The sequence below is a fragment of the Trachypithecus francoisi genome, unplaced genomic scaffold (assembly GCF_009764315.1).
Source record: "Trachypithecus francoisi isolate TF-2019V2 unplaced genomic scaffold, Tfra_2.0 Lachesis_group2, whole genome shotgun sequence".
NCBI lineage: Eukaryota > Metazoa > Chordata > Mammalia > Primates > Cercopithecidae > Trachypithecus > Trachypithecus francoisi.
In genome coordinates, this window is record NW_022681465.1 from 134,210,004 (window position 1) to 134,234,561 (window position 24,558).

The 24,558-nt window shown below is 45.8% G+C and overlaps 1 protein-coding gene across 2 annotated transcripts in view; it reads left to right on the top strand.

The window, feature by feature from the left end:
- ADAM19 (ADAM metallopeptidase domain 19) overlaps window positions 1–24,558 on the top strand; it is a 98,816-nt gene that overhangs the window by 44,944 nt on the left and 29,314 nt on the right. For both annotated transcript variants that reach the window (XM_033180478.1, XM_033180479.1), the window contains exons 5-10: window positions 20–96; window positions 11,167–11,359; window positions 12,356–12,421; window positions 17,736–17,807; window positions 21,720–21,886; window positions 24,065–24,149. In XM_033180478.1, the coding sequence (XP_033036369.1) occupies window positions 20–96; window positions 11,167–11,359; window positions 12,356–12,421; window positions 17,736–17,807; window positions 21,720–21,886; window positions 24,065–24,149 (660 nt within the window). The remainder of the gene's footprint in view (window positions 1–19; window positions 97–11,166; window positions 11,360–12,355; window positions 12,422–17,735; window positions 17,808–21,719; window positions 21,887–24,064; window positions 24,150–24,558) is intronic.

The following is a 24,558-nucleotide window of genomic DNA, read 5'->3' on the forward strand; positions in this document are numbered from 1 at the left end:
CCTCCTTTCTCCTTGTTAGGATCACTGCTTTTACCACGGCACAGTGAGGGAGACAGAGCTGTCCAGCGTCACGCTCAGCACCTGCCGGGGAATTAGGTAAGAGACCCTAAGGCTACAGGTGGCACCTGGCACTCTCCCCAGAAATGGAAGTTTCAAGACAGACAAGGCTAAGGCAAGGACCCTGGGAAGGAGTCCATTGAGAATGTGTGCAAGCCAGCCCAGAGAGGGGCTGAGCCTGGGAGGACGGGCAAGGGAAATCCTAGGTAATCCACAAATCCATTGGGATTTAACTTTCCTGATGAAACTTGATGTTTTAAAATGTAGGTTTTGTTATTATTTAGGTATGGTGAGGCCAAAAACTCAGGAGATGACTGCCATTGAAAAGATGGTGATACTCACAGAAAAAGGAGGGGCCCAGCTGTGCCATGGGGGTGGCCTGAGGAGGCACTGGGGTTGGTCAGCAGGCCAAGGGAGCCTGGAGAAATGTCAACAGAAGCCCTTCTTGGGGTTTCTGCAGGAAGGAATGGGTGAGGCAGAGTAAGCAGGTTTAGGATTGGCTAGTTTGCATCATTTCAGCAGGCTCTGGGGTTTATGGGCTCTCTGTCCTTAGTTGTCCTATACCTGGTTCTGGGGTGATTAGGGAAGGGGGATAGGGGCCCAGAGGTTGAAAGCCCCATAAAACAGATGGCTAGGGTATGGACTCTGGATTGATTGGCTTGCATTTGAAAGGCAAGGTAGCTGGGAAATTATTGACCATCTCTAGGAGTTGGCTAACCCTGGAAGGGGCAGTCCCTCTATGGTCAGCAAGACCCAGATGTCAAAGAAACAGAAGACAAAAAAGAAGACACATGGCTAATATGCTCGCAGTGGATGAGTTTGAGCATTTAGTTCCACACCTCCTCAGTTCTTCTTTGGGAATACTTGGAGGTGGTGAAATAGGAAATGGACGGTTAATGAACAGAGAGTAGGAAGAGAAAGGAGAGGCAAGGATAACTTTCAAGACAGAAAATCAATTGAAAAGTTCCCACCAGAATGTGCTTTTGGGAGTGACCCTTCCTTCTCTGAGTGAGACTACCTGGCTTTGAGCTGGTAGCAGTTTACCAGCTGGGTGACCTTGGGTCTCAATGGTCTCATTTGTAAAATGTGGATAAAAAGAATATATGCCTGTGGTTGTGAGGATTCAGCTTGTGAATAGCCATCCTACCTAGGAACTTGCAGCGGCACACTGTCAGCATGCAGTGACCTCCTAGGCCTTTGCTTCTCTAGGTGTGGTCCATGGGTGGGTAGCGTCAACTTTACCTGGGAGTTTGTTCAAAATGCAGCTTCTCAGGTTCCACACAGACCTACTGGATTTTAATCTGCATTTTACCAAGATTCCCACGTGATTTGTGTGCACATTATAGTCTCTACCTAAGAATGTGTGTTCCTTGAGAATATGCAGTATATCTCACATATCTGTTTCTCTCCACCAGCCTGCCCTAATGCCTTGCATGCAATAGAATCTACACATGTATGTTGACGTAATAAGTCTTATTTATGTAGACCACTTTCAATCTCCTTCTCCTCCCCTTTTTTTTGAAGAAGGATGATGATCTAAAAAACCTGATATCTCATTGTATATACTAATTGCCTGGGTTTTGATTGCCTGTACTATGTGGTGCCTCTGTGCAGTGATAGACAGTGAGCTACAGTTTCCCAGAATACACAGGCTCAGTGAGAGACACTTCAGCCCAGTGTAAACTGGCTCTATGACAAAAAGGAAAAAGCCCTGATTTGTAGCATCTGCCAATATGCTGGCAAAGATAATCCCACCATGATCAATTTCAAGCTACCGATGTGATGTTATTGCAGGCAGAATTGGGAAGATATGCCTTGGATTGGCTCTTGTGAGCTGATAGGAGGTGGCTCCATTGTGTGTTCTTCCTCTATTGCCTGATTGATTCATTCATTCAGTGATTGCCTTTTTCATTCACAAATTGAAATTGAGTGTCTTCCTGATGCCAGTGCCTTACACAGGTGGAGGGAAAACCAGCATTGTAATTTTGGAGCCCTCAGTTTCCTTGTCAATAAAGTGAGCATCAATATTAGGCATGATAGAGATTATTGCTGTAATTATAGTACTTTTAAATGTAAGGGTTTCTCCTCATCTTACATTGGTGAAACCATGCTAAGACTTATGCAGGCTCCTATACAAATGGAAGGTTTCTCACACTGCAGGTCCCAAGTGTCTGTTTATAAATTGGGCCATGACTTTGTTTGAATGCTGCATGGTGAGTTGGCTGGAGGAAATTAGGCAGGAAATGGGCTTTGGATGGGAAGCAATAACACAGTGGCCCCAAATCCCCTCTGTTTAAGTGACCTGGTTGAGCCAAGCTAACTGGCCTCACAGTGGTATTTACAAGCCCAGCCACCGCCACCTGCAGTCTGCAAGTAAACAAAGTTTGTCCCAAGAAGGAGGAAAAAGAACATGCAGGTGTGACCTGCTTCAGTCTGCCTCTTCCTCCATCCCCTCAGTCTGGAGCAGTGGGAACTTGGCTTGGTGTCTTGTAAATCATTCCAGCAGCAGTGCTGACAGGGAGGGGGATACCGGGTGAGCTGTCCATGTGTTTCTGTTTTGCATGCTTCCGTCTGGTGAGGTCCACCTGCCTTACTTTCCCAGTCTTCTCACTACACACGCCTTAAGAAACCAAGGCTGTGGGTGGACTGATTTAAGAGCTGGAGACTCATGCCAGGTGGTTCCATTTGGACCCTGGAGAAGGAGCAGCTGCAGCAGCAGCAGTATTCAAACCCATGTCATCAAAACTCAAGGCGCTTCCCAAAACTCATAAAGCACTGCTGCAGTGAAAAATCTCCATAGTGATTGTTCTTCTGTCCTGGAAACAAGATCCTGTGATTGGAGAAAATAGGTAGGATTTCTATCAAGTGAGATCTTCAAGCTGATGATACCAAGAGGAATTCAGCTGAGCTTCCAGATGGTTGCTAGGCCTCCTCTTCTCTCCAAAGCAGTTCTTTAGGTTACTTTAATTGAAGAAGTCATATATGATCTTAGTAAAAATAAATTCAAAAAGTACAAAAGCATGTACAATGAAAGATACGTCTCTTTTTACCCCAGATTTCCACATTTCTCCCCTTCCCAGAGACAGCCGTTGTTACTAGTTTCTTATATGTCCTTTTAGGAATATTCCTTGCGAAAAAAGAACATAGATATGTAATTGATATGGTTTGGCTCTGTGTCCCCACCCAAATCTGATCTCGAATTGTAATCCCCATGTGTTGAGGGAGGGACCTGGTGGGAGGTGATTGAATCATGGGAACAGTTTCCCCGTGCTGTTCTGGTGATAGTGAGGGAGTTCTTACAAGATCTGATGGTTTAAAAGTGTCAGTTTCCGGCCGGGTGTGGTGGCTCATGCCTGTAATCCCAGCACTTTGGGAGGCTGAGGCGGGCGGATCATGAGATCAGGAAATCGATATCATCCTGGCTAACACGGTGAAGCCCCCTCTCTACTAAAAATACAAAAAGTTAGCTGGGTGTGGTGGCAGGCACCTGTAGTCCCAGCTATTTGGGAGGCTGAGGCAGGAGAATGGCATGAACCCGGGAGGCGGAGCTTGCAGGCCGCTGAGATTGCACCACTGCACTCCAACCTGGGCGACAGAGCGAGACTGTCTCAAAAAAAAAAAAGTGTCAGTTTCCCTTGTGCTCCCTCTCTCCTGCCATCTTGTGAAGAAGGTGCTCGCTTTCCTTTGGCCTTCCGCCATGACTGTAAGTTTCCTGAGGCCTCCCCAGTCATGCAGAACTGTGAGTCAACTCAACCTCTTTCCTTTATAAATTACCCAGTCTCAAGTAGTTCTTTATAGCAGTGTGAAAACGGACTAATACAGAAGTATAATGTCTGTAATCGTATTTGGGCCCCTGGACCCTTTGAGAATTGATTGGAAGCTATAGGTACTTATAAATGACACCAATAGGCTGGGTGCAGTGGCTCACGCCTGTAATTCCAACACTTTGGGAGGCTGAGGTGGGCGGATCACTTGAGGTCAGGAGTTTGAGACCAGCCTGGCCAACATGGCAAAACCGCATTTCCACTAAAAATATAAAAAATAGCCGGGTGTGGTGGTGCATGCCTGTAGACCCAGGTACTTGGGAGGCTGAGTCAGGAGAACCGTTTGAACCCGGGAGGCGGAGATTGCAGTGAGCTGAGATCGTACCACTGCACTCCAGCTTGGGCGACAGAGCAAGACCCCATCTCAAAACAAAACAAAAAAAAACACCAGTGAAAAGATGTGGCATCCCATCTCACTGGGGATGTCAAGTGTCATTCTCCCAAGCCTGTCTCAGATTAAGACATTCTCTAAATATCTACACTGGGTTAAGGTATCTCTGACTGAGCCTGTGTGTTCTGGGAAACTCTGTGTGTGTGTCTGTAGTTCACTGTCAATAGCAGAGGTGTATCTCGTTGGTAAGTTGTTTACTTTTTTAAAAAAAATTTGTTAACAATTATCATTATATAACTAATACAGGTTTAGTATTAAATGTTCAAATCATGCAGGAATGTGTAAGCTTTAAAAAATGAAAGTTGTTTATCTTGTCCTACCCTTCCAACCAATCCCATTCTCCATCTGTTATTACTGTTGGAGGTATCCTTAATTGAAATGCATAATTGTATGTGTGTGTGTGTTTGTGTGTGTGTGTATATATATATGTATATGTAATATATGAACATATTTAATCCAAATGAGGTTACCTTATGCATACAGTTTTGTATTTTTTTTCCAACTTAGCATTTTGTTTTAGGTATACATAGATCTATCTCATTCTTTTAATGGTTGCATATTATCATCTGTACTAATGTCTGACAGATTTTCATTATATAGAAAGTCTTTCAGAGGCATACAGTAAATCATCCATCATGGTCTATTTGATGGATCACCCTTATATTACAGCAGCCCTGCCTTCAAAAACATAGGGCTCACTCTCACTGTAATTATACCCTAACCATGGTCCCTGGACTCAGATTGTGTGAAAGAGGGAGAAAGGGAGATATGAGCTTGAAAATGAATGCAGGAGAATGTGTAGGAAAGTGCGCATGATGGCCTGGAATAAGCTCAAAATTTAAAGTCAAGGGCTCCACGTTTAAGATCTAGCTCCATACTTCCTGGCTGTGTGGATCTCTGTGTTTCCCTCTCCCCATTAAATTTTTTCCTTGTCTTTGCTGTGGCCAGGCTGGTCCCTCCACAGACCCTACTCTATCTGAAAGGTGGCTAAGTCCTGGGAGTGGGGTGGGTGATCAGTGGGAGTGAGGTCAGGGGCATACCCCAGCATCATGAACCTGGACGTTAGGAGAGCTGGGATTTGCCCCGACTGTCACATTAACTCATTAGGTGAGCTTGGGCAAGTTCTTTTTTTGGGTGGGCTTTCCTCTCTTCTGTAAAACGAGAGTAGACCAGACCATTAAAAGCTTCCTTCTGTGTTGGAAGTCCTGGGATGCAGAGAGGTTGGGCAGAGTCTCAGGGAGATGGGAGCCTGGAGCAGAAGGAGGTGGCTCATATACACACAGCCAGCCCTGGACGAGAAGTGGCAAGTCCTTTCCACCTTTGAATTCCTTGCCTTCCTTCTGCAGAATGGATCATAAATGCCATGTCCATGTCAGGCATTGCACAGACTAAGCCCTCAGAGAACAGTATTATTAAGTTGTGATGAATTTAGATTCTGGAGCCAGACAGTTCCTGGTTTAAACCCTGCCAAGCTACTTAAGCTATCTAGTCTCAGTTTTCTCATCCGTAAAATGGGAATAACAATATTGACATCATTGGTGGATTTACAATAGGTGAGGAGTGCAGGCCCCTTGACAGCAGGGACTTTGCTTTGATCATGCTGTTTCCCGTGCTGAGAACAGTTCCTGTCACACAGTGGGTTCTCAGTACAGATGTGTGGAATGGCTATCGAATAAAACACTTTGCACTTTGCTTGACGTATAATACACAATCAATGACTGTTAGCTGTTCTTTTAAAATGCTGCTTTGGTTATTAGTAAACATTGCCTATTCAGTCCATTATCACAGCAACTCTGTGAGATGGGCAGTGTTATTACATCACTTACCACACAGCTAGGAGACAGCACAGCCAGAGTTTTAATCCAGGTGCTACATGGGGGCACCCTGTCCCTGAGAAAGCACATGACCTACAAGCCTTCTCTTCTCTTTTTTGCAAACTTTGGAGTTCCCCACAACTCCTTTTGCATGGATATAATTTGCAGAGAAGGGGAGAGGAAAGAAGGGTAGCAGGGTAGTTACCTTTTAGGGCACCTCTGGGTAGAGGGATGTAGAACGTGTCCCCTTTGGTTTAGCTCTGAATGGACAAGTCCCCAGGAAGCAGTTCTTGGCCTACTTCCTTGAAGAATGCATTTGGTGAATCCTTCAGTTATGCAGGGGTTAGACATGAATTGCCTGTTGCCTGCCTGGCCTGGCCTGCCCAGGTTTTTCTGTACAATTTCATTTGTATCCATCTCTTAACAATGAACAGTAGGATGGAGAACAGAATGGAGAATGGCATGTGAGGCTGGCCACCCAACCTCCTGGGTCCCGGCTCATGCCTTCTGGCTGAGTTCTGCCTTTGCCAGCGCTAACATTCAGCAAATTAGATCAAGCAAGGCTCCTAGAAGGATAAACAACTGGTGGTGTTTGGAAGGGGGCAGCTAAAGGAATTAGCGGTGGGGGCGGGGAGGGCCCCTGGAACCACATTCTCAGACGTTCCCCCAGCAACAAAGCTGCAGTCCGCTGACAGTGCTGGGGCTTGTGCCAGCCTCTCCTCCATCCCCAGGCCATCTGAGAGGATTGCAACTGTGACATGGGCACATTACCAGGAACAGCAGTTGGAGGAAGGGAGGGAAGTGGCCACAGAATCCTATTGCTGGAAGGACCTTCAGGGTCCTTCTGAGCCTGTGTTTCTCTCAAACTGTAATCTGCCCACTCCCTGAATCAGAATTACTAGGGTCCCGGTGAAAAGCAGGTGCCTGCTGCAGAGTGTGGTCTGCAGGCCAAAGTTCCTGAGTGTGGCTGGGCAGGGAATTACTCATAGGCCTTGATAACAGTGCAGACACTCAGGCCTGCAGATCTGGGTTTTTTAGGTTGGGCCCTGTATTAGTCCATTTGCGTTGCTATAAAGGAATACATAAGGCTGGGTACTTTATAAAGAAAAGAGTTTTATTTTGGCTCACAGTTCTGCGAGCCGTACAAGAAGCATGGCGCCAGCATCTGCTTCTGGTGAGGGCCTCAGGCTGCTTCCACTCGTGGCAGAAGGAGAAGGGGAGCCTGTGTGTGCGGAGATCAAGTGGTGAGACAGGAAGTGAGAGAGAGAGGGAGGAGGTGCCAGGCTCTTTTTAATAACCAGCTCTAGAGGAAACTCTCATGGGAATTTGCTGAGTAAAAACTCTCTCATTACCACCAGGATGCACCAAGCCATTCATGAGGGATCTACCCCATGACCCTAACACCTTCTACCAGGCCCACCTCCAACACTGGGGCCACATTCTACCATGAGACTTGCTGGGGACAGATAAACCATATCCACAGCAGACCTGGATACCCATGTTTTCAATACACTGTAGAATATTCTAGTAGATATCCCTGAGACCTCTGCTCCTAGAGATCTCTGACACTTAGGCTTGGAACTCACTGATGGAGGCAGAAAGCATAGAGGCTAAGGGTATGGGGTCCAAAGTCTGTGGACCTTAAATCTTTGACTCCAGATTACCTGGTCCCCATGTCTGGAGCCCACACTGCCCTTAGCCATGAGAGCTTGTTATTTAATGTCTCCGAGCCACAGTTTCTTCATCTATAAAGTGGGACTCATGAGGGTGCCTCCTTATAATGATGATGTGGGCATGAAATAACATTTGTAAACACAGTGCCTGGCATCCAGTTAGCTCAATCAATGGTATCTGAAGGTGAAAAGTAGGCTGCACACCTCCTTTGTCTTTTTCCTAGGAAACTGAGGTGAGGCCAATCACCCCTCAGAGGAGAGCTGCTGGCACTATCACTGGAGCCATCTGTAGGCTGATGGTATCTTTCTGATTCACTCTACAGGGCTGGTTTTTTTTTTTTTTTTTTCCTTTTGGAGACAGAGTCTTGCTCTGTTGCCCAGGCTGTAGTGCAGTGGTGCAATCCTAGCTCACTGCAACCTCTGCCTCCCAAGGTCAAGCAATTCTTCTGCCTCAGCCTCCCGAGTAGCTGGGATTACAGGCGCCCACCAGCACGCCTGGCTAATTTTTGTATTTTTAGTAGAGACAGGGTTTTACCATATTGCCCAGGCTGGTCTCCAACTCCTAAGCTCAGGGACTCTACCAGCCTTGGCCTCCCAAAGTGCTGGGATTACAGGCGTGAGCCACCGCGCCCAGCCTCTACAGGACTATCGTGACTGAGGCAGTGGAAGGTCCGGGTAAAGTTGTGGGACTTGAAACTAGAATGCTTCCATTCAAATCCCGACTCCTTTAATACCTAGGTGATGGGATGATCTGTGCAGCAAATCACATGGCACATGTTTACCTGTGTAACAAACCTGCCCATCTTGCACATGTACCCTGGAACTTAAAATAACAGTGATGAAACACGAACAAAAAACAAATCCCAACTCTTACTCTTACTATTTATGTGACTTTGGGTTAATTAACCTTGCTGAGCCTTTGTTTTCCCATTTGTACATTGGGGACAATATTTCTGAGGATCCTAGGAAGGTGGTGGGAATAACAAAAATGCTCACTTGGCACAGTGCCAAGTCCATAGCAAAGGCTCTATAATGTGCAGCCACTGTGAGGATTCTTATTTATTGTGCACCACACTTTGGCTTGGTCTCTGTCCTGTTTAGCTCACAGGCTTGTTCAAGTGATGCCAGATCAATTGCACTTTGTGACCCTCCACTGGAACTTTCCCTGATTCCTCTATGGAACTTTCCACTCACTGGGTGTAATCTTGGCAGCCACAACCTGGTGCACACAGAACCATCAGTTGGTGGTCAAGCCCTCTGTATTCCCAAAGTGTGTAGCCATTAGGGGAAACTGAGGTGATGGGAGAGGCCTTGGTTGGCTGGGATGAAAAGATAACTTGGGAACAGGATGCGTGTAGCAGCTCTCTCCTCTGCCCTTTCCTGACTGGATTAGGGAGTGGATGTGACCCTTGCTCCTTGCTCCGCTCCCACCCCCAGATGTTCAGGGAGTACCTTACATGTCTGTCGGGGGGGTGGTCGGGTATTGCTGCGTCAGCCTGACTGAGGCAGCCAGGAAGTCATCAGGCTTCCTGGATCTGGAATGAGGTCAGCCAGGGATGGGATCCGGGAAAGGCTGCTGCCCATCACAGCCTGACGCTGATTTTCCTGAGAGTGTCACAGGCTCTTCCCAAAGGGCAAAATCTGGGCAGGAATCCCAAGTGGCGGTTGTGGTGGAGGTCGAAGCTGAGATAAGCTAAGAGAGAGGTCCTGCCAATTTACAGTGGCAAACACTGGGTTGGAGATGCTGTAGGTTCTGAGCTCTCCGGATGGATGAGAGCCTGCTAAGGTTTTAGAGCATACAAAATGCTGCTAGAGTCTGTAGGGCTTACTCCTGGGCTTCCTCCTCCCCCGAGCTTTGATTACATACCTTTACAATCGTGTTTATCTCATTGTAACAAGGATGACAAATGCCTGCTGCCTGGGCCTTCACTGATCATTAGCAATAGTAATAGATCATAAGTCATGGTCTTCTTTCTTGCTGAGGCTAGAAAAGCCCTCAGAAGCCTTGGTGATGTAACACTTGGAGCAGCTGCTTCCAGTTCAAGGGGTGATGAAACTTTTTGCTCTCTCTGTTATACATTAGAGTGACTTATTCCAATGTTTAGACTCAACGCTTCACAAGGGTAGGCACTTGGTGTGTCTTGTTCACTAGTCCATCCTCAGCAACTAGCATGTTACCTGGCCCACAGCAGGAGCTCAGTAAATGTTTGTGACTGTCCTCCAGAGGACTGTGAGTTTCTCGAGGAAAATGATTATGTCTAGATTATGTCTAGGACACAGTAAGGGCTCCATGAGTTTATTCTGAGTTCAATGCTAGTATCTATAATCAAGGGAGGAAAAAAAGTAGTCACTTGTGCTTGGTGGTGGATGTCACTTCACCAAATAACTGCCGTGCTGACGTGGGGCCGTTGGGACAGGTAGGCATGTCATCACTGATGCATTTAGCTTTGGTTTCCAAGCACGAAGACCCTTGTCTTTCCACTTAGTCATCCAAGAGTCTTGATAAGTTATAATTGCCGTTTTAGGGATGAGGAAACTGACACTTGGAGAGATTTAAGATGCTTGTTGAAGAGCATGTGACAATTGAATGTTGGAGCTAAATCCAGAACCTGGGTCACCTCACTTGCAGGCCACTGTTCTTTCTCTGGCCACTGTACTGCTTTTTCTGAGTCTCTAAAGTTTTGACCCATGATTTGTCCTATGCCATGTTTTGGTTTGGGAGGCTTTTTGGAATCCTGGACCTACCATCCTTCATGAGTTTTAAGTGTCACAGGTACAGCCTTTTCAGAACTTTTTGAGATTTCCCAGTCCAGAGATTCTTTTTTTTTTTTTTTTTTTTTTTGAGACGGAATCTCGCTCTGTCACCCAGGCTGGAGTGTAGTGGCCGGATCTCCGCTGACTGCAAGCTCTGCCTCCCGGGTTCACGCCATTCTCCTGCCTCAGCCTCCCGAGTAGCTGGGACTACAGGCGCCCGCCACCATGCCCGGCTAGTTTTTTGTATTTTTTTCGTTGAGGCGGGGTTTCACCGTGTTAGCCAGGATGGTCTCGATCTCCTGACCTCGTGATCCGCCCGTCTCGGCCTCCCAAAGTGCTGGCAGTCCAGAGATTCTTAACCTGGAGTCTCACGATGAGCTTGGTGGTGGTGGTTGGGTGGGGTGGGGTGGGTGGGGGAGGTCCAAGTGCCCTGAGCTCATGCACCACGTTTTATGTATATGTACATTTCTCTAGAGAGGAAGTGTGAGCTTGCATCAGAGTCTCACAAAGGGGTACATGGCCCCATAATGAGGTTAAGAACCAATGATCAAAACCCACTATGTCATTTTGCATATAGAGAAACTAAGACCTACACAATGGACTTTTTCAGAACCATAATCTTTGACCAGAGTTTCTATTTCTCCTCTCAACAGAGGACTGATTACAGTGAGCAGCAGCCTCAGCTACGTCATCGAGCCCCTCCCTGACAGCGAGGGCCAACACCTTATTTACAGATCTGAACATCTCAAGCCGCCCCCGGGAAACTGTGGGTTCAGGCACTCCAAGCCCAGCACCAGGGACTGGGCTCTTCAGTTTACACAACAGACCAAGAAGCGACCTCGCAGGGTGAGTTTTGAGGCTTTCAGTGCAGAAATCAACCTGGGGACAGGCCTGTCCCCTCTGAGGTTGCTTACTTTGAATCCAGGAGTATTTCTAAATTGAAGGGTGATGCCTAAGAAGAAGGAAATAGAGTTTGTCTTTTATTCTAAGTCATTGTTGAGTGTGAAATACCCTCATAATAGAATAACTGCTTTTGGGGAAAACACCACTACCTTTAAAACACTCAGATGCTGACTTCAGAAAACTTAAAAAGTGAAAAGAAGGCTGGGCGCCATGGCTCATGCCTATAATCCTAGCACTTTGGGAGGCTAAAGCAGGCAGATTGCTTGAGGCCAGGAGTTTGAGTCCAGCCTGGGTAACATGGCGAAACCCCATCTCTACTAAAAGTACAAAAATTAGCTGGGCGTGGTGGCTGGGTACCTGTAGTCCCAACTACTTGGGAGGCTGAGGCACGGGAATCACTGGAACCCGGGAGGCGGAGATAGCAGTGAGTCGAGATGGCGCCACTGCACTCCAACCTGGGTGACAGAGCGAGACCCTGCCTCAAAAAAAGAAAAATAAAAAAGTGGGAAAGAAAAGTATGCCTTCCCTGTTGGAATAGACACTACACCATATGCACACAGTCCTCATATTGATTCATACTGAAAACAGCAGGTGTTTTGAGGTTTTGAGGTTTCGAGGTTCTGTGGGAACGTGGCGGTTAGCACACTCCCTCTCATACGCTGGCTTCTGTCCTGCCTGTGCTCACCAGCTCATCTCAGTATTTTCTGAGAATAAAGGACTGAATCCAGTGTCCCAGAGCAGCCTCCAGCAATAACCAAATGGCAGTGGAAGGTGTTATGTGAGTGACGGCCACCACAGCCAAGAACATCTCTAGTGCCCAATGACAAAATCATTACGGAGGTAGCTGCTGCTTCTCCAGCAGCTCTGTTTCTTAGCAGTTTTTTAAAAATGAGGCCAAGTCCACTATTTCTACAGCGCTGATCTGTTTCTCTTTCTTAGATGAAAAGGGAAGATTTAAACTCCATGAAGTATGTGGAGCTTTACCTCGTGGCTGATTATGCAGAGGTAAGGGGGAGGCAGTGGGTTTTACAGAAAAACTGCTCTCTTGATAGCTTCCATTCCAGGCTCCAGACTGCTCTGGGGAAATGTTGCCTATTCATCTTTCTCCAGTTCATCTATGATTTTGACCTTAAGTCTGACCAAGGGCTGGGCGCGGCAGCTCACGCCTGTAATCCCAACACTTTGGGAGGCCAAGGCGGGTGGATCACCTGAGGTCAGGGGTTTGAGACCAGCCTGGCTGACATGGTGAAATCCCATCTTTACTAAAAATACAAAATTAGCTGGGAATTGTGGTGCATGCCTGTAATCCCAGCTACATGGGAGGCTGAGACAGGAGAATTGCCTGAACCTGGGAGACAGAGGTTGCAGTGAGCTGAGATCATGCCACTGCACTCCAGCCTGAGCAACAAGAGCAAAACTCCATCTCAAAGAAAAAATAAATCTGACCAAAGGCTCTTTTTGCCATTTTAAACATGGCTGGGGGGAACTCCCCTCACTCCCCCCACCCTTTGACCCCCCCCCCCCACAGCTAAGCCTCTCCTGGCTTGATACATCAATCACATAGAAAATCAAGACAGTTATCTGATTAACATTTCTTGAACTGGGTCTGAAGACCTTTAGGTTCTGGTGTTTATTCTTAGGAACCCATGAATTGTCCATGGAAATTCTAAAACTTTTTTTTTGTTTACAAAGATAATAAGTACATTCCTAGTCATCCAACTGAAAACTGTGTTCTTGCCCATGTGTGTGGGTCCATTTTTATAATCATGTCAAATGATGCCGCATGATGACCTAAAGCCATGGTCCCCAAAATGTGGTTCCCAGAGTGCCAGCGTCAGCAGCACCCGTGATCTTATATAAAATGCAAATTCTTGGGCCCTACTCCCGACCTCCTGAATCCCAGACCATCAGGGTGGGGTCCGGGAATCCATGTTTTAACAAGACCTCTGGGCGATTGGGTTGTACAGGCAAGTTTGAGAACCACTGACCTAAAGGCACAGCAGTTCAGCCCTTTAACACCATGTTCCTCAAATCAGACGGGTTCTAAGATTTGATGAACCCTCACCTGGCTTATCATATATTTCATTTATTCATCAATGATCTCTTGATTTTCTATTATGTGCCAAGCACCTGGATATATAGCTCTCAAGAAGACGTACCCTCCCCTGGCATCACAGAGTTTGCAGTACAGCACACAAACCTGTAGGTCCAAAGTGTGATAAACACTAAGATGGACCATTAGGAGGGATGAGAGTGCAGATAATGGGGGATTCAACATGGTTTTGGGAATTAGGGAAAGCTTTTCTGACACTGAAGCAGACACTTAAAGAGTGAGTTTAGGCCCCAGAGCCCATATTCGCCTAAATTAGCCAGATGTTACCTCCAATTCTCACTGTGTTTAGCGACTCCATCATATAAGTACTAAGCGCATCTTGTGTGCATTGGATGTCATTATGAGCTGAGCGTTCGCTGTGTTCGAGCAGGGCAGACACTGGCCTTGGTCTCTCCTGAGGATAAAGCCCATCGCTACTCCAGTCTGTCTGTATCCCATCCACATGGTTTAGCTACCGTCTCCCCAAAGAGCTCAGTCTAAGGCGCCTATATCTAGTCACATTTCCAAAGCACGTGTCCTGGCGGCAGGGCCTGGTAGTGTGGGGAGAGCACTAGGCTGCAGGCCAGAAGGTCTTTGAGTGTTAGTCACTGGATGTTAGTTAGTGGCAGAAGGAGGTGGCTCTTGAAGCTGTCTTAAAAGACAAGGAGGAGTTAACTGGGCAGAGGAGTGGAGATGAAGGGCATTCCAGACCGAGGGAACATTGTGCTCTGCTTTGAAAAGCGTTTAGCTTTTTAATTGATGTTGATATTGGTTTTTCCAACAGCTGTGTGTGTGTGTGTGTGTGTGTGTTTTCTATGTTTTCTGTTTCCTCTCCAAAGACTAGTGTGTGTATAGGATGGGGGAATAGTGTGGGGAGCAAAATCCAAAGCTGGTTTAAAAGCCAGCTGAGGCTCCAAAGTCATGGGAGGAGATAATTGACTCTGGCCTGCCCTGCACGACTGCCCGTAGTGGGAGGACTGGTGGAAGAAAACCAAGCCCCTCTGACTCTGGGACATTTTTCCATTTAAGCTCTGCATCTGTGATCATCTAATACAATGGTCTTGAATCATTTCTTTCAGCTACAGAATCCTTTGGTTAGATGGCAGTTCCTGGGGATACCAATACTTAAGCATATAGAGCCCAACTGCTCTAGTTTAAAGGTGGGGTGTTTCTCCCCTTCGGCCTTGCACTGTTCTCAGAGGAATTCTGTGCAGGTTTTAAAACCCACTGGGTGTGAATCTCCAGCAGCTGGAGAAGTGGGCAGCATGGTGGGAGGCAGGGATTAGGCATCTTCTGTCTCCTGACCTCCAGGGTCACAGCACACCCCCAGAGAAAAAGTGTCTGCTCAAGGTGCCTCCAGGACTCTGGTGTCACCTAGAGCCATCTTTCTCTTACAAAGGTGAGCATCTCAGCAACAGCCCTGGGTTCCCAGCAGGGCTGTGATTCATGCAGCCATGGTGGATAAGGGAATGTGCTCATTTCTTAGAGTCCTGGGCACCCCTCCGCTGAAGGCTTTGAATGATTCATTTGAGGGACTGGGGTGAGGATGTAACAGGCCAGGCTGGGTTCACAGGCTCATGAATCATCCCCTCTCCACCTGTCTCCATCCTCTGCAGACAGAAATATATTCTTGACAATTAATTAATTAATCTGAGAGGATGGGAAGGCAGGAAAGGGGAGGGCTGCTTTACCATGATTTATAACCTCCTGCCGAGACAGGACAGCCTTCACCTTGCGGCTCTGAATGCACAGGAGGAAGTGGAGACACAGATAGGGAGAGCAAGACACTGCTGCTGCCTAGAGAGAGAGTTGTCAGCAGTAGAAATGAGCAGGCAGCTCCTCGCTCCCTGGTCCTAGGTGGGAACTTCTAGTTTATTCATTCCCCAGGTGGAACGGAATCCAGGGTGGAATAAAGAGTAAGGTGGACTGTTGTAGGGGTACACGGGATAGCTGTAAACACAGGCCTGTAAAGGACTTCCATGATGCTGGCACAGTGCAGAGTGGCTGGGAAAGGATGGTGCTGCATGTGGTACTTGCTGTGTCACCCTAGAAAATGTAAGCTTGAGACAGTCCTTTCTTTAGATCAGGGGTCTGCAAACTATACCCCATGGTCACATCCAGCCTGTACTGTGTGTTTGAAAACAAAGTTTTACTGGAACACAGCCAGGCCCGTTGGTTTCTGTATTATCCAGGCCTGCTTCCGAGCCACCGCTGCACAGTTGAAGAGTTGTAGCAGAGACCATATGGCCACAAAGTCTAATCTGATCTTTGCAGAAAAGGTTTGCCGACTCCTTCTTCAGACTACTCTGGACAACAGAATTCATTCCTTAAATTATGGTGGTCTCATTGGGCAGTTCTTTGAAGAGAAGAAGGTTAATATTTTTTTGAAAGACAACGAAATTTGACCCTGATGTTCTAATAAATATTACTAAATGAATGGAAATGCTGCAATGCTGTCTGTGCTGAGAGACCAATTTAGAAACAGGAGACCTCTATAATGAGAAACTCCTGGATTAACACCTTGGAAAGGTCTAAGTTACAGTGTCTCACTGAATCTAACTCTAGAAAGCGGTGGTGACAGATTCTCTTCTGGTGAGTGGCAGTTTTAAGGAAGCCTGAGAATGTCCACAAGCTGTGCTGAAAGGGAAACGGTGGATTTCTTCCCTGTGTCAGGGCTGGGACACTCCTCTGGTCGAACAAATATCCCAGGGTGTTTTACTTGGCTGTTCTTGTTGTTTCTTGCTTAGATACTCTTGCGGGATAGAGTGGAGGAAGGACGTGAAGGTTCAGAATTGAAGTAACAGGTACAGTGGGTACCCAAGATAAATTAGAGAGGACCCAGATTCTATGTAACAATGGCAGTGTACAGGACATGCCCATCATTTTCAAATTTAATTTGCAGTTGTAGCAGGTTTTCTCTTTACATCGTGAAGCTTTCCTTCATCACAGCTCAGAGAGATCTGTTTTTTTGAGGCAGGAATGGTAAATAGAAGGTATTCACACTGAAATGTCCTCTTTCTGGTACCCATGGCAGATATTTAATGGAACACAGCTTTAAATATCTAATTGAACACAGCTTTCTTTCCTATGCTTGGTTAGAAATGTCTGATTGCAGCCGGGCATGGTGGCTCATGCCTGTAATCCTAGCACTTTGGGAGGCCGAGGCAGATGGATCACTTGAGGTCAGGAGTTTGAGACCAGCCTGACCAACATGGTGAAACCCCATCACTACTAAAAACACAAAAATTAGCCGGGCTTGGTGGTGAGCACCTATAATCCCAGCTACTCAGGAGGCTAAGGCAGGAGAATCGCTTGAACCCGGGAGGCGGAGCTTGTGAGCCAAGATTGCACCACTGCACACCAGCCTGGGTGACAGAGCAAGACTCAGTCTCAAAAAAAAGAAAAAAAAAAAAGAAATGTCTGATTGAATCGATGCAGTCTCAGAATTCTCCTCACTGTAGAAGGCACGGCCAGTGGATCTGAGTGGTGTGCAAGATGAAGCCTATTTGCCAGTGTCTTATGGTCCTCCTCATTAGCATTTATGCCATTCACATGGCCTCCTACTGTGGTTTTTCTGTGTGCATTTTCCAGGCAGGTTTTCTCAGACCATTTCAGTTGTATACTCCTTAAGTACAGGATCTGTCACTCAGGATCTGCCACAGTTATTTCTGGCCCTTTCTGTTTTAGCTGAAGCTCTTCTAGTCTAGGACGAAGATCTCACACTTCTTTGGGTCCTACATAGTGCTAAGTGCAATGCCTTGCCCATAGCAGGCATTCAGCAACAATTCGATCATTGTTGATTGGCCACATGTAGGGAAGCCTCGTGAGATCTGGGTGATGGTGGCTTCATGTTGCGGTGATGACTGAGGTGAGGATTGGATCAGTCCTCCTAAGCCCCAGTGGGAGTTTGCCAGAGGCCTTGTAGTTGGAAGGGCAAGAGAATAAGATGTGCTTCAAGGGTTATAGGAAGGCAGTTCAACTACATGCATAATTATTGCATGCCTACTGTGTGTATTGCACTGAGCTAGTAGCTATGGATACAAAGATAGATGTGACAGGTACTGCCCTCCATAAGCTCTTACTGTTGTGGGGAAGACAATTGCATAAAAATGACGGCTCATAGAAGACAGAAGAAAATAAGAGCAAATTCAAAGACAAGTAATGGGGTGCAGGAAGCATCCTGCGAGAGGTTCTGGGATCTCACATGGCTCTGCTTCTCCCATTTAGTTTCAGAAGAATCGACGAGACCAGGACGCCACCAAACACAAGCTCATAGAGATCGCCAACTATGTTGATAAGGTGAGACCAGGTGTGTACTTTGTGGGAAAGGTGCCAGGTGCCAGCACTTCCAAGGGCACTGGAGCAGCCTTCTGCTGGATTGGCTGCCCCAGCCATCTTCTGAAAGGGAATGAGCAGTGCCATAGAGGCCCAGGGCGGTCATGACAGAGCCCTGAACTACGTACCCTTAGGCAAGTAACTCATTTTCTTTGAGTCACATTTGTTTTCTTTTTTTTTGTTGTTGTTATTTTTATTTTTCTGGTGGAATTTTAAAAAATGAAATTTTATGCCAATGTCTAGTATAAAAGTTAAATGAAAACAGACTGCTGTAAGCGGGAGCAGGGGTGAGGACCCAGAACACTGTCCTTCTGACCCCTTCCTCTTACCCCTGCAGTGGATCCCAAGCAGCTTGGGCATGGAAGAGCCCAGTTTAAGAATCCTTTAAGGTTCTTTAAGGTTTCTCCAGATACAAAGCCCAGGGATTCTCTGACTTAGGAGGGAATTGAGGTAGGTCAGGGTGGGAAAGACACACAGCCTTAAAAGTTGAGAAGTGGGCTGTTTGAGAAGTGGGTTGCTTGAGAAGTGGATTGTCTGAGAAGTGAGTTGCTTGGGGCTAATCTGTAAAGTCTCCATGTGTAAAACTATCCTGAAATTATGTCTTGCCTCTTATGAAGGATGTGCAAATGGTTAACTTTCCTAGGTCAGGACCTTTTACAAGATACTCTTGGGAAATACCTACATTTTTGAATTTTACTAGAATAGGCTGGTCTGGGACTTGGAAATACATTGTGTATAAGAAAGAGGATGTTTGTTACAGTATAAAATGCAGAATAGGTAACCTAGAATGACAGTGGCCTCTTGGTAGGCTAGAAGTATATAGTTTTTAAAAGTAGGTTTTAATGTGTTTGGGATCACAGGTCTCTTTGAGAATCTGGTAACGTTTATTGCACAATTTTAGAACACTCATAACATTGATGAAGCTTAACCTTGGGCCTGCTAGGGATTCATGAATTCCAGGCCTAAAAGGAAAATCATTTTTTCCTAAACACTAGAGAATATAGGAGATTACTTAAAATATTTTTTAGGGACTAATAGGCAAATATATTAGCGTTCTGAAGTCATGTGATGGCAGTTTCCATGCCCATGGTTTTGTTTCTGCCCTAGATGGCTCTGGAAACACAGGTCAGTGGTCAGTGACAGGTGAAAGTCAAACACTGGTATTTCCTGGAAGGACAGACTCTAGGGACACAGTCCAGTCCTCTCTCTAGCTCCTGACTCACTCAAGAATAACATTTAAATAATCCTATAACCCAAACACTCAACATCTGGGAAAACATGGGAAGCTTGTTTCCCTGGGGAGAATATGGGAGGCCGACTCTGCTTTCACCCATGTGACATCCATTGTTTGGAGACCTGGCAGGTGGGGACTTGGCTGGGTATCCCCTCTGTGGGGTAGGTGATGGAACCAAGGGTGCTGGTGACAAGTGAAGGGAGAAGAGAGGCACCAGCAAGCCCCAGTCCTTACTGAAAGCCCTAAGCCTGGGTGGCCCGTGCATCCTGTCTTGGCTCTCTCCTCACGGCTGGTGTTAGTTGCTCCTGGCTGGTGAGGGAAGCCACGCCCACTTCTCTGGAGCTTGCTGACCCAGCTACTTGAACTGAACTATTGTTGAACTAAAACTGGAATAAATTGCACTCCTCTGCTGAATCATGAACCCAATCCAAAATGTTTTTCTGTAACTGTGAAAAAAAAGCCAAGTTTACTTCCTTCAAAAGCTCCCTAGGAAAGCAAATTCAAATTGGAATCTGAACCTTTTATTTTCTGTTAACGATTGAACTGGCACAAAACAGAAAAATCAAAATTTCCGTTGAAATAAACTGATACTTCACTGAATCTTGAGCCCATCTTGACCAGCGTTTTTTGGAGCAAGTGGCTTATCTGGATGTGTCGATACTGCAGCACGGAGGCAGTAAAGGGTCACACATAGGCTCTGAGGTTGTAATTTAGGCCTTCATCCTGGCTCCACTATCTTCTTGCGAGACTTTGGGCAAGTTCCTTAACTTCTCTAAGCCTCAGTGCCTAGTACATAAAAAGAGATGGAAAAATGTTGGTGCTATGGTTATTCTTTTTAGCTGGGGCAGTACCTACCAATTTTGGATTAAGATGGTATCTTCTGCTCATACGAACTCTCCGTACATGGGGCTTTTTATTAAGTCACGGGCTCAGTATTTGTAGGGTGGACCCATCAAAAAACCTGTTGCACTCACACCTTCCAGTGGTTTAGTTTTAAAGAAAACCCTCCTCCTGCTTATATTTGTATGAGATGAAAGATGCCAGGCCATAAAGGTTAGATGCAGCTCTAGCCTCGAGGAAGTTGAGTCAGATCTTGCGTGTAGAATTTCAAGATCTCTGGTTTGCACAAAACCCTGAAGATTACCAACAACCTCTGTAGTCTATTGCTTGCAACTTGCTTATTCCATCCTTGACAAAACCTGAGACTATCCAGGGATGGGGAAGAAAATTTGAAGAATAAGCGTATCTATGCACTTTTATGTTGTTTATACTCATTTACTTCCAAAATGTGTGGGAGACATTTTATAATAAAATATCCATGTATTAATATAATTTGGTATATCCATACAAAAGAATATTATTCAGCAATAAAGAGAAATCACAAATGATACAGTCTACCACGTGGATAAATCTCAAAAACATTATGGTAAGTGAGAGAAGCCAGATACACAAAACCGCATATTGTAAAACAAATGTCCAGAAAAGGCAGAATAAAAACAAAGTAGATGCATGGTTGCCTGGGACTGAGGGTGAGAATGGGAAATGACTGTAAACAGACATGAGAGATTTTACTGATGTGATGAAAATATTCTAAAACTGGATGATGGTGATGGCTTTATTTTATTTTTATTTTTTTGAGATGGAGTTTCACTCTTGTTGCCCAGGCTGAAGTGCAATGGCACAATCTCGGCTTACCACAACCTCCACCTCCCAGGTTCAAGTGATTCTCTTGCTTCAGCCTCCTGAGTAGCTGGGATTACAGGCATGCGCTGGCTAATTTTGTATTTTTAGTAGAGACGGGGTTTCTCCATGTTGGTCAGGCTGGTCTCAAACTCCTGACCTCAGGTGATCTGCCCGCCTCAGCCTCCCAAATTGCTGGGATTACAGGTATAAGCCACCATGCTTGGCTGGTGATGGCTTTAAAACTTGGTAAATTTACCAAAAAAGTATTGAGCCGTACACCTAAAATAGGTGGGTATTATGGTATGCAAATTATACCTCAATGAAACGGTTTTTAAAAATCCATATACAAGAGAACTTTTTAGATACCCATAAGAAAGATAAGGCCCATGTAAGGAATTGGGAGGAAAAATGGTACCAGACAACCTGGCCAAGGGCACTGATTACAGAAGACAGCAAAGCTCAACTCTGAGCTATCTCATGACCAGATTTGTTTGAAAGCCTTCTTCCTATTTTAAAATGAAATGTATGTTCCTGTCTCTTTTACCTATTGACCTAAGCCCTACTTGAAAATCATGCAGAACAACGCTAACCCTTTTTCCACATGATAGACATATTCATATCTGAAAGCAATTTTATCTCTTATCTCAGTCATCTCTAAGCAAAGTTACCGCAGTTCTGCCACCAGAATGTCCTGCTCTCTCTTAGGACCTCATTTTCCCTTTCTAAAAAATGTCAGTAACACCAGTTGCCTCCTTCCCTTGGAGCCATGGGCAGAAGAGAAATCTGGTATCTGTGCTCTGAGTTCTTAGGTTGAGAAGGGGCTTTTTTTTTTTAAATTTATTTTTATTTTTTAGTTTTAGTTTTTTTCTTTCTAATCTCAAGCTCCCACAGAATGAAAGGAAGGGGCTTTTAAATCCCAGGTGGTTTGACACATACCGTGTTTTTCTGTGTCCTTTCAGTTTTACCGATCCTTGAACATCCGGATTGCTCTCGTGGGCTTGGAAGTGTGGACTCACGGGAACATGTGTGAAGTTTCAGAGAATCCATACTCTACCCTCTGGTCCTTTCTCAGTTGGAGGCGCAAGCTGCTTGCCCAGAAGTACCATGACAACGCCCAATTAATCACGTAAATAGCCTTTTTCCATATGTTGTGTTGTCCTTGGCTGCAAAACCTCTGCCCACCGTGCGCATGCTCAGAGTTTGCCCCATGGCGAGTGTTGGTTGTACAAGGCCATTCTGACTCCCTTCTCCAGAGAATCAGGCATTTCCTAAACATGCGCTCTGTACCCAGCATACCCCAGAAAATGTTTAAAAGCCTGAGTCACATTAGTCCCAAGACGTGTTTACAGTCTAATGGGAAAATTAGACTTACCCATATTCCATTGAGCATCTGAAATAATTGTGTATATATTTGGGAAGGGACTGACTGTTGGTCAGGTCTTAGACTTTCTAAGGGGCTCATCTCAATCTTCCTGGCACTTTGTTCTAATACATGAGCTGATCTCCCAACACAGGCACAGGAGAGGAGGTTCCTTGTGTTGTCCTTCACTTGGTACCCAAGGGACACAGGGCTGAGTGCCTGAGAGAGTTGAAGTGCTAGACAGTGCAGGAACTGAGGGTTTGGCTGGGAGGAGACACTGAGGAGGGATTGTGCTAGATTTTCATCAGCCCCAGAGAGACAATGATGGGGGTCACATGTGACTGTTCCCCAGGGTGATTATTTGGTATTTATTAGTGTTGACTTCTGAAGGTATTTTGAGGCAGTTACAACAAAAGGCATATAGATCATAAAACCATTTGTCTTCTTCTTCTTCTTTTTTTTTTTTTGAGAGAGAGTTTCCCTCTGTTGCCCAGGCTAGAGTGCAGTAGCACCATCTCGGCTCATTGCAACCTCTGCTTCCCGGGCTCAAGCAATTCTAGTGCCTCAGCCTCCCAAGTAGCTGGGATTGGAGGCATGCACCACCAAGCCCGGCCAATTTTTTTATTTTTAATAGAGACAGGATTTCACCATGTTGGCCAAGCTGGTCTTGAACTCCTGGCCTCAAGTGATCCGCCCGCCTCGGCCTCCCAAAGTGCTGGGATTATAGGCGTGAGTCACACATGCCTGGCCTTAAAACCGTTTTTCTTCTGTTCCCTAAATATAGCTGAGTCAATAATCATTTAAACCTTGGCTTATCCTTTTAAAGAAACTGGGAAAAATAACTGCCAAAACCTGGGCTGTGAACAGTTACTTCATGACAATACATTTGCCTAGGAAGAGTCTTTGGTTAGAACTTTTGGCCTGAACTTCGGAACATTTAGAAAATAACTAGTAGAACTTCATATCAATTTGCATAGATTTTGCATATTTCTTTGCAGATTGTTTCTCTGAAGATAAGTCTGCCCGTAATTCAGCAAACATGTGTTATATACCCACTATGTGTGACATTCTGTGCGAGGTTCTACTGATCCCAAAATAGTTAAGATAGTCTTGCTGTCAAAGATATCATGGTCTAGATAAGAAGACAAACATGGAGATAAGTACCACATAATGAATTTCCATATAGATTCTTTAAATATATTACATGTTAGTGGCATGCACAGAAGCACTGGTAGTTTTTTTTTTTTTTCTTCTCCCCTACCCTGGATGTATGTAACTGAAAGAAGGATATATTCAACTGGGGAAAATGCAGCTTGCTGCTGGCAGATTAGGATCCCATTGCAAAACAAAGGCAGAAACAGCTCATTGTTGCATCCAGCTGCACTTTGTGAGGCTCCTGATGGGACACAGCTGTTTCCTTGGCCCCTGAGTATGTGGGAATGAAGCATCATCAGCCCCACAGCTGCTGCCCCGATGCCCCCACCCCTACCCCGTGGGACTCACACCACAGAGCCAGGGATAAGGCATTGGATCCCGGCAAATGGTGGAAGTGGGCATGATTCACTTCAGCATCAGAATCTGTGCCACCCTTCCATCATCCTCTCCCTCTGACCTTTTCCTGTGCAGCAGGAATGCGATGCAGCTTTGCAAACCCTGCCCATTTCCTTCCAAAGAATCGGTTATGGGTATATTGTGGGGGATAAACGACCTTTCTCTCTCTCTTTGTGTTTCTCTGGAGTCATGAGGGAGTAGGTGAGAGGAAGTGAGAGGTGTGGTGAGCTGGAAGTTTTCCAGTTGGCCTGGTTACAACAGCCTCTACCCTTGGGAATGACCTGGGAAAGTCAACGGGACTAAGGAACCCTGGGATAGCCACCTACTCCCGGGCACATTGGAACAGCCCTCTCAGTCCCCTCCCAGGTCACCCTCTCTCCTTGCCTCCTGCAGGGGCATGTCCTTCCACGGCACCACCATCGGCCTGGCCCCTCTCATGGCCATGTGCTCTGTGTACCAGTCTGGAGGAGTCAACATGGTGAGTCTCAGCCCATGTGTGTGTGCTGCAGAAGGCTCTGACCTGCCTTACAAGACCAGAGGTCATCTTTTGAAAAAAAAGTTGATATTTATTATTGTAGCAGAAAAAGCTTTGATATCAGGAAGGGCAATTGTTTAAAACGAAGTCATTAAGTTCTAAGAGATGGAGGTACCCAAGGGTGAATTTTCATTTATTATAGTTCATTCTGTATCTCCAAGCTCAGGAACCGTGAAGAGATTACATGCATTCATCACTAGATCTCATATGTTCCAAACTAGGGACTGGAAAATAGTAAAAAAGTAGAAGTTAAAAATGTTTTTATTCCAGGTCGTGTGCTGTTATATATGTCATTAAGAAACAAGAACCTGTCTCAAAGTCATGGTTAGGAAATTACTGCCTTCTTTTGAAA